The 10,790-nt window shown below is 36.6% G+C and overlaps 1 protein-coding gene across 1 annotated transcript; it reads right to left on the bottom strand.

Moving 5' to 3' along the window:
- Positions 1-5,041: 5,041 nt before the first annotated feature.
- Positions 5,042-7,625, bottom strand: LOC105822467 (olfactory receptor 6Y1). The gene is made up of 2 exons (XM_012659451.1): positions 7,578-7,625; positions 5,042-6,025 (listed from the first exon to the last, which is right to left on the bottom strand). The coding sequence occupies exons 1-2, from the start codon at positions 7,623-7,625 to the stop codon at positions 5,042-5,044; spliced, it is 1,032 nt and encodes a 343-aa protein (XP_012514905.1).
- Positions 7,626-10,790: the final 3,165 nt, after the last annotated feature.

Genomic DNA, 10,790 nt, shown 5'->3' with positions numbered 1-10,790 from the left:
TCAGTCTTTTATGTTAAGTATGATGTTAGCTGTGGGTATTCCATAAATGTCCTTTGTCAGATTGAATAACTTCCCTTATAGTTCTAGCTTGAGTGTTGTTGTTGTTGCTGTTGTTTTAATCATCAAAGGGTGTTAGATACTGTCAAACGCTTTTTCTGCATCTACTGAGATTATCATGTGTTTTTTGTCCTTTATTCTGTTATAATCATGTATTATACTGATCAAATTTTAAATGTTGAAGCATTGTTACATTCATGGGTGAAATTCCACTTGGTCATGGTGTATAATCCTTATATGTTGAAGCATTTGGTTTGCTAGTATTTTGTTGAGGATTTTTGTGTCTACGTGCACAAAAAGAAAACAAATGCTTTATAATTGTATTTTCTTGTGATTTGTTTTTCTGGTTTTATTATTATAACAGGGTAACCCTGGTATCACAGAATGAGCTGGAAAGCATTCCCTCCTCTTCTATTTTTTGAAAGTTTATGAAAGCTTGATGCTAATTCTTCTTTGAGCGCTTGGTAATATTCACTGGTAAAGCCATCTGGGCCTGGGATTTTCTTTGTGGGTAGGTTTTTGGTTATGAATTGAAACTTTTTCTGTTTATATGCCAATTTATATTTTCTATTTCTTCCTGAGTCAGTTTCAGTAGTTTTTGTCTTTCTAGAAATTTGTCCACTTAATCCAGATTACCTAGTTGATATCAGCTATTCATAATATTCCCTTACAATTCTTTTTATTTCTATAGGTCAATAGTAATGCTTTTTTTTTTCATTTCTAATTTTAGTAATTTGAGTTTTTCTTTCCTTTTTTTTTTCTTTGGGTCAGTCTAACTAAAGACTTCAATTTAGTTGATCTTCTCAAAGAACCAACTTTGGGTTTGTCAGTTTTCTCTATTATTTTTTTTATTCCTACTATCATTAATCTTCTCTCTAATCTTTATTATTTTCTTCCTTCTCCTTACTTTGGATTTAATTCAATCTTCTTTTTGTAGTTTTAAAAGGTAGAGGGCAAGTTATTAATTTGAGATATCTTATTTTTAAATGTAGATACAATAATAATTTCAATGGTGTATAAAAGCTTTGCTTCTATATACCTATCTTTCTTCCTGTTTTGCATTATTATTATCATATATTTATATCTTTAAACATGATAAGCCCATCAACAGAGGCTGTCAATAGTTTGGTTAGTATGTGTCTTGATAGAGATTTCTTTGAGTTTATCCTATTTGGAGTTTGTTGAGATTTCTGAGTGTATAGATTATGTCTTTCATCAAATTTGGAAGAATTTTGGCTCTTTCTTCAAATGTTGTTTCTCTCCCTTTATCTCTTCTTCTGGACTTCATTATGTATGTATTGCTTGGCTTAATGGTGTCCCATGGGTCTCTGGGGTTTTCTTTATTTTTATTCATTTTTTCCCTCTGTTCCTCAGACTGGATAATCTCAATTGTCCTGTCCTCAAGTTTCCTGATTTTTTTTTTCCTTACCAGCTCAAATTTAGTGTTGACACTTTCTAGTAAAATTTTCATTTCAGTTATTGGATTTTCAACTCCAGAATTTCAATTTGGTTCTTTTTTATTTCATTTTTAGAATGTCTACCTCCTTATTGATGTTCTCTATATGGTGAGGCATTGTACCTATGTTTTCCCTTAGCTCTTTACACATGATTTTCTTTAAATATATTTTTAATAGCTGATTTAAAATATTTGTCTAGTAAGGCTCATGTTTGGGCTTCCTAAGGGACAGTTTCTATTCAGTACTTCATTTCTGTGTATGTGGGTCATACTTTCCGGTTTCTTTCTACTTTAAAACATTGATTTTGACAATTTTTGCCAGTGTTCCTGTTGCTTATAAGAAAGATGGATTTTCAAAGGTCCTTAGTCCATCATTCTGTTAATGTCTTGATGCACAGCTTTCTTTGAATAGACAATTGCTATTACATTAACTCTGGTTTAGTTCAGAAGGATAAGTGAGATAACCTAGCATAGAATTGGAAATCCTGCGTGAAAGCTTGTTCCAACAATACATCTTCAGGGCCACTATTGGTGTCTGCTACTTCTAGAGCAGAGGGATGCAGTTTAGACCACTCAAGAAGCTAGGACAGCTGGCTAAATGTGCAGTGGCTCTAGGCGGAGATGTTTTTCTCCCCATAGAAAAGCTTAAGAAACACAATTTACCACAAGTAGCATTTTGCCTTTCTGGATCTCCTTTTCATCTTGGAAATCTGACTGGGCTACACACTAGTACGTATCATTAACTATGGGGATGGTGTCTGAACTTGTTGAAATTTCTTACAAGTTTGATAGATTGTGATCCCTCAGGGCTCAGAGGACATGAATCAAACAAACATTTGTTGTTGTTGCTGTTCCTCTTAATCCCTAGTTGATTGGCCTACTAGAGGTACTTGGTAAATGCTGTTTGATAAGTGAATTGCAGTATGCCAAATATTTAACATTCTCAGTCATAAGGGTAGGCAATGGATCTGGACATCTATGCCTGAGTTCTAATTCTAATTAAAAACTTATTTATTATTATCAATTATTATTGGGGAATGTTTCTCAGCTTTAACATGTATGTGCTAACAAATCTTATTTTAAAAGAGGTTGGGAAAAGTTAAAAAAATATATATGCAAAATACTGTCAAATTGTTGTGGAACATGTATGGGAAAATATTTCTTTTTAACTTCTTTGATTTACATGAAACAAGATTTTTCTCCAGGCACTTCTGGTCTCTTGCCCTGTCTGTGAGGAGGGGCCCATACACATCCCCCTTGTCCCTTTCTTCTCTTTGGGAACCAATAAGTCACAAGAAACCAAACCACAGGTGGAGAGACATGAAAGTATCTGACTATGCTGGTGGATTGGGTGCAGAAGTGTATCTAATCAGAGAATTTAGTAATAGGAGCTCCGTTGTTTCCTAAGCCACTTCCTCCAATCTAATAGTAATAAAGGTGATATTTTCTTCTCTACTTGTCATCTTATTTGCCTTATTTTTCAACTTGTTTAACTTGGTGGTATTTGTCTCCACAAAACCCCCAACATAGTGTCAATTGTAATCAGGTATTACAATCCGTTGACTCTTTATTATTAATACCATTTAAATAATGGAAGTGTATTAAAGAAAACAACACCAGAAAATGCTTTTTTCCCCACATAGTCAATATTTTAGGTGATATAGTAAAAATAAAGCTAATATATGTTCATTAGTAGAAAAGATAGGTAATTATAAATTAAGCCATAACCCTGGAGAAAATAACTTTAAAGCAACATTTAAAATGTCTCTAGGAATTTTTTTTCATACATGCACATATATCTATCTACCTATCAACCATTATATTTTTATTAATATCCTAGTTTTTTCAGATTTTTAACATTTCAAAATATTAAGGGGGCACAAATATTTTTGTTACGTGGATACCTTGTATAATGCTTACATTGGGATTGTTAGTGTGCCCATCACCAGAATAGTGTTCACTGTACCTGACATGTAAGTTTTTACCCCTCATTCTCTTCTCTCCCCCCACCCTTTTTGTTTTCCAATATCCTTTACGTCTCTTTGTTCCCATGTGGGCCTATTGTTTAGCTCCCAATTATTAGTGAGTACATGCAGTGTTTGTTTTTCTCTTCCTGAGATACTTCACTTAGGATAATGGTCTTAAGTTCCATCCAAGTTGCTGCAAAAGACAGTATTTCACTCCTTTTTATGGTTGAATAGTACTCCGTGGTATATATATACCGTATTTTCTTTATTCACTAACGAATTCATGGGCACTTAGGTTGGTTCCACATCTTGCAATTGTGAATTGTGCTGTGATAAATATTCGAGTGCAGGTGTCTTTTTGATAAAATGACTTCTTTTCCTTTGGGTAGATACCCAGTAGTGGGATTGCTAGATCAGATCAAAGTAGAAATTGATTCCAAGCGAAACACACGAATCTATACAAAGTCATGGAAATTAAACAACCTGCTGGTCAATGATGAAATTAATATGGAAATCAAAAGATTCCTTGAATTAAAAAACAAAAGGAACACAAGCATTCAAAAATCTACGGGATATATTAAAAACAATCCTAAGGGGAAAGTTCAGAGTCTTAAATGCCTACATCAAAAGACAGGAATATCACAAATTAACAACCTAAGGTCATATCTCAATATACTAGAAAAAGAAAAGCAAACCAAACCCAAAGCAAGCAGAAGAAAAGAAATAACAAAGCCCCAAGCAGAACTAAATGAAATGGAAATGAAAAAAATCAATACAAAGGATAAATGAAACAAAACATTAGTTCTTTGAAAAGATAAACAACACACATAGGTCACTAGCCAAATTAACCAGAAATAATATCCTAGTTTTTCATAAAATTAAAATTACACCATAGAATTTATTTTCTGCTTTTTCATTAATATAATTATTTAGTATCTTTTTTTAAAAAAACATGACTTTTAATATCTGTGTGGTATTCTGTCTCATAGGTAAACCACAGTTTACTTAAGCATTACACTGGTTTGGGAAATTTACATACTTTTAATATTTTATTAAAAGTGCTGAATTGAATATTTGTGTGCATACATCTTCCTAAATTATCTCCCTTAAACAGACTCCTGGATTTGAAACTACAGGGCCAAAGGAACTGAACACTTCCAAATTGACTTCCAGAGTTTGAAATAAGTTATATAACCACAGGTGGTATAACATGAATTCTTATGTTCTTACATTGTTATCTTTACATTGATGGGTAGTATCTTATATAAATAACCAGTTAAAATGTTTGTGTATCTCAATATTTTTCAACTCAATTTTTAATATTTATTTTAAATATTACTGAGATATATTGGCTATTGTATCAGTTTTCTAGCACTGCTATTGCAAAGTATCAAAACCTGGGTGGCTTAAAATAAAATATTGTCTCAGTATTCTGGAGGTCAGGAGTCAGAAATCACACACGTTAGAGTATGGGAGGTTGAGAATAACGAAAGGTAAGAATTAGGGAGAAAGTGTATAGTAATCATCTCTCAATTCAAGCCTGAGTGATTCTATAAGTTTTTCAATTATTGTATGTCTCATCTCCCTGGGGCCTGCTTTTCTTACAAAATATGGTCTTTTTGAGAGCTGCCTTTACTTCACGATTCTTCAGAGAGTAAATGATGGGGTTGAGGAGCGGAACAATGACAGTGTAGAGAACAGATACCACTTTGTTGAAATTGTAGGCATACATGAGCTTGGGACGGGCATAGGTGAAAAGGGTTGTGGAATAGAAGAGAATTACAACCGTCAGGTGGGAGGCACAGGTGGAAAATGCCTTTTGGAGGCTCTGAGCAGAAGGGATCCTGAGGATGGTGGTGAGGATGGTGGCATAAGATGCCACCACTACACAAAGGGGAACAGCAATGACCATGAGGGCTAAGAAGAAGTCCACCAGCTCAGCCTGTGAGGAGTCCTCGCAGGAGACATTGAGGAGTGGAGAGATATCACAAAAGTAGTGATTGATCTGAGGTGTGCCACAGTAGTGCAGGCGGGCTATGAAAACCATCTTAGTCATGGCAGTCATGAGTCCACAGAACCAGCATCCCCCAGCTAGTATACCACAAAGCTGGTTAGTCATGATGACCGGGTAGTGTAGTGGGTTACAAATGGCTACATAGCGGTCAAAAGCCATGACAGCAAGGAGGATGTACTCAGTGCAGACAAAGGTCACAAAGAAGTAAAGTTGAGTCATGCAGCCATTGAAGGAAATGCTCTTGTCATAGCTGAGGAAGTCTACCAGCATCTTGGGGCTGATGACTGTGACATACCACATCTCTAGGAAAGAGAGGTGGCTCAGAAAGAAGTACATGGGCTTGTGCAGCTGCCCATCACAGCGAATGGCGAGGATGATTAGAAGATTCTCTAGCAGTGTCAGCAGGTAGGTTGCCAGGAAAACAGAGAAGAGGAGGAGCTGTAAGGCTGGTTGTGTTGGAAATCCCAGAAGAATGAAATGTGTTGTCACTGTATGATTATCTACTTCCAGAACCTTGGTGATCAGGACTGGCTGTGGACACAAAGTCAGTTCCTTCTAAGCACTAGTCTATGGTGATTTATGTCAATAGAACCCACCACCAGAAAATTCATCACAGTAGCAGCTCTCTGCCTCTGTATCTTTGTTTCCTCTTGAATTATGATGAGAACCAAAGCTTTTGAGCAAAGATGAACTTTAGGGAGCTTATATTTTATTTTAGTTTTTCAAATTAGCTCAAAATGAGTAATTAAGGTCACACAGAAGTGAAATGAGAACCTCCTAATGCCCAGTTCTGTGCTTTGCCAATATATCACTGCTGGGCACAGGAAGGTGGCCTCAGTACCACCCCTTCTTTACAGGCAAAATATCCCCATCTACAGCATGTGGAAAGGAGGAAGAAGATCCAATTGCCCATTTCTAGGTGTAATTTGTGTGACTCTTTTGGTTGCATGACCCCACTTATCTGTAAAATGGGGAGAATCCTCCTGTTTTTATCTATTTGGCAAGGTTGTAAATCTTGAATGAAGCAATAGTTGAGCACATCCACAGGATTAATAGCAAAGACAGGTTTGATATAATTATTCACAGCTTCTCAGAGAACAAAATTGAATAGATAATTTGAAGGGTAATGTTTCCTTCAATTCAATCCATTGTACAGAATGTTTAATTAGGAGTTCGAAAAAATTACATTCAAATCTCACTTTTGTGTCTCTCTAGCTAAGTGAATATAGGACATAAGCTTTCAGAATATTAGTTACTTTATTCCTAAGGTGGGGATAATAGAGTGGGGTTCACATTTTGTGAACATCAAATGAGCTTTAGAGTTTATTTTTTTGTTGTTGTTTTATTTTATTTTATTTTATTTTTTGAGACAGAGTTTCACTCTGTTGCCCAGGTTAGAGTGCAGTGGCATCAGCCCAGCTCACAGCAATCTCAAACTACTGGGCTCAAGCGATCCTCCTGCCTCAGCCTCCCGAGTAGCTGGGACTACAGGTGCACATCACCATGCCTGGCTAGTTTTTTCTATTTTTAGCAGAGATGGGGTCTTGCTCTTGCTCAGGGCTCAGGCTGGCCTCGAACTCCTGACCTCAAGTGATCCGCCTCGGCCTCCCAGAGTGCTAGGATTACAGACATGAGCCACCGCACCTGGCTGAGCTTTAGAGTTTAAATTAAGATTGTATGAGTATTTGCTGTTACCTTTCCAGGCTGCTCTACTTACCCACACACACAGCCCCCTGTCACTCAACAAAAAATTAAATAGGACAAAGAACAGCCATTGTTGATGAGCAAGGTGGAGGGGACTGTAGGACTTTTCCAAGGGTGTTAAAATTAAAGAACCCATAACCTGTTTGATAGCATTATCAGAAATAAATAAGACTGTCTTCTATTCTTTCTGCATTTTTGTCTATTAATTCAGCAAAATGTGTGACCTCTTTCTAGGTTGGGCTGAAAATCATTTCAAATCTACTGATACTAAACACCTTACCATTTCCAGCCTTTCTCTGTGTCCTATTGCTTGGTCTCTCTTTTCTGCTCTTCTCCAGAGCTAAAGTCACTCTTGTTCTCCATTTATTGACAGACTTACTTTTGCGGCATAAATATGTAGAACAACTTTTTTAAAAGAAATGATCATCGGGTGAAAGAACTGGAAAACTCCTGCCCACCCTATCCATTTCCCTCTTCCTGAAGAAAGGCAGAATAGTTAACTCCTAATCATCCATGTTTACAGAGGAAAAAAGACACAAATAACTTCAAAAGGCAAATAACTATAATAGCGTGAATTTGACAAGCAACTTTGTTTTCTGTTGGAATACAATTCCTTGTACCGCCCCCCCTCCCCCCACACACATTCAACACAAAACTTGGCCTTGCTTGTCACAGCCTAGTATTTACTAGACAGTCAGAGAGCGAGGCTTATAAACCAGGCAAGGCTTATGAATCCTCCCTATTTCTCCATCCTGTTTTCTTTTAATCTCTGAGTCCAAGAGCCCAGACCAACTCGAAATCTATTTGTGACTAGTTAGGCCAGTGTTCATCTGACTTTCTCTCACCACATCTCCTTCTTTTCCAATGGACAGATGAAATGGATATGTTTCTAGCTACTGAGGGACAGTATTACTTTTGGGAGGCACTTTCTTGATCCATAATAATAGGATATCAGTCTCCATGGCTGTGTCCTTGGGCTTAGTTCCTAGATATATTTTATATTCCAAAAAGCTACAGGCAATTCATTATACTGTAATACCCTAAGATCCTCTCTGCCAGAAGCCATCCTGGAATCCTTTAGAGGAAGAATCCTAACCTAAAAACATAGCTCTAAGAATGACTCAAGGAAATAATGCAATGCATCGCAATACCTTAGCAATCAATATTATCATTCTCAGGGTAGATGCTTCAGATTTGAAGCTACAAATAACACTTCATTTAATTTTAAAACTAAGAATTAGTGAATAAAGCAGGGGATATTTTTATAGGAACTATGCATTCATTTATTTTTCCTCTGCTTCTAACAGAAATGTAAAGACTAGATGCAGCACCACAGACAAATTCGCATAAAATAAAAGTAAAAAGAAATAAAGAGAAAAGACAGCATACAACATTATATCAGGAACATCTGACTTAACTGTTTTGTCATTTGAGCATGAAACTTAGCTTTGAGCTTTCTAACAGTCAAGTAAAACAGGAAAACAGTTGGAAGTACAGTATGATCACATTTGATCCTCAAAAAATTCTCTCCATATATGGTCCGAATTACATCCTAATATCTTCCAGACTGTTTAGACAGTCCATCTGGTAGACTCATGAGGGAAAGAGCAAGATTCTTTCCTTCCCTCCAATGGAAGTTTTATAACAACTAGATCCTGTGGAGGCTATGCCGATTATATGTCAGCATCTTTACAGCCAGGAGATGCCTTGCTTTGAATATCTGAAAGAACTTAAAATATATAAAAGCAAACTCAAATTATTTCATCTGACCTTCACAATCAAGAAATTATCTGGGAAAAATGTCATAGTGCTCACTTAACCCAGAGATAGCAAATATTTAGCTGAAGGTCACACAACTAGTTGCTTGATGATAGGGTTGAAATTAAATACCAAGTTTCTTTCTTACAACTCACTGCTTTTTGTATATGATTAGGTAGAGGATAATCTATGAGTTGGGTTAGTTTTTTTTTTCTTCTGAGAATTAAATTACATCTTCAAAAGCAGTTTTAATAGCACTTATAACACTCTATATGAGCAATAAAAATTCAAGAAGTAAAGACTCAAAGGGCCAGGAAGAGACCCAAGAGCCAGGTGAAGATTCCAGCACTCTGGATCTCAAATATATTTCCTAGCAACAGCTTTAAGCTATATCACCATTCCTTGTAGACAACTCTCAGTTATCCATTGTGTACTTACCTCATGGAATAGTAGCAATTTAAATTGAGTGATATTTTAATTCAAACTTCTTATTTTTCTCAAATAAGGGAATACCAGAATGATTTAAGTGATTTTCCCAAAGTTAATCAACTATATAGTGGCAGAATAGTGAATAATTAATAATTATATTTTAGTCCCTGACAAGCTTTAATCCCTGATTGTCTTACATACTTTCTTCAACTTAATTCCTTTATGGCCCAATTAACGTAAGCTCAAGGAGGACAAATCATCTTAAATTTTAGTTTTATTTGAATAGAATCATAAAAGGTAGGGTGAATCTCATAATCATGATTTTTCTCAACAGCAGGTATATTTCATTAGCTTTCACAATTGACAGTCCATTTTGTTAATTTTATATGTGCACACACACACACATACATACACTGCTAAAGAAGTAGAAAGGGAACATTCATCTCTAGAAACAAAGGTCTTAAAGCTGCAAAGATCCTGACAGGTCATAAGATTTGGCTTCCTGCCAAATTTGTGAATTTCCAACGCACAAACCCAAGTATTTACCTAAAGTTTGCTTAATTCTCTCCAGGAACAGAAAACTGAATATATTCGAATATAGTCATATTTTTTTAAACAAAGAAACCTCTGATTGAGAGAGGCAAACCTTTCTCTTCTGGAACCAATGCACCTACGTTCAGGGGTCCTGGGTCTGTTTCTGAAAGTAAGTCTCATCACTTTCTCTAAGGATGGCTCACAGTTATCAGGACTGTTCAACCTCCAGTCTCTCCCCATTACCCCTGCCTCATCATGTCTTTCCTTCTTTACACTAAACCACTCATTGTCTATTTGTATACATAACCAGATTGTTAGCCTCTAAAGTCTGTGATCATCCTGCGTGGATGATCCCAGTGTAACCGGTATTTTTAAGAGGAGCAATAAATCGAGCTGTGGAAAATACAACTTGGATTTAAGGATGGATTTTCTTCTGAAAGCAGGAACTAGGAAGAGCTTTACACCCTTGAGCCCTTCTACCAGAGAGGAGCAAGAGGCTCTTCCTCTGATTTCCCAGGGAGGAAGGATTAGTCTTTCCCAGAGACAGTGGACAATGAGCTCAGGATGGTGACGGGGTTAGGAAAGGATCTGCTCTGTTGTTTGTGGGAAAATGAGGTGCAGGACAGAAAACTGATGTGGTCAAATTGCTGCTGGGAATGGAGACATTTTAAAAATTGCCAGGCGGCTGGGCGCGGTGGCTCACGCCTGTAATCCTAGCTCTCTGGGAGGCCGAGGTGGGCGGATTGTTTGAGCTCAGGAGTTCAAAACCAGCCTGAACAAGAGCGAGACCCCGTCTCTACTAAAAATAGAAAGAAATTAATCGGACAACTAAAAATACATAGAAAAAATTAGCTGGGCATGGTGGCACATG

Source organism: Propithecus coquereli, unplaced genomic scaffold (assembly GCF_000956105.1).
Source record: "Propithecus coquereli isolate 6110/MARCELLA unplaced genomic scaffold, Pcoq_1.0 Scaffold610, whole genome shotgun sequence".
NCBI lineage: Eukaryota > Metazoa > Chordata > Mammalia > Primates > Indriidae > Propithecus > Propithecus coquereli.
Note: the sequence above shows the minus strand (reverse complement) of the source record. Positions and strands in the feature narration are given on the sequence as shown.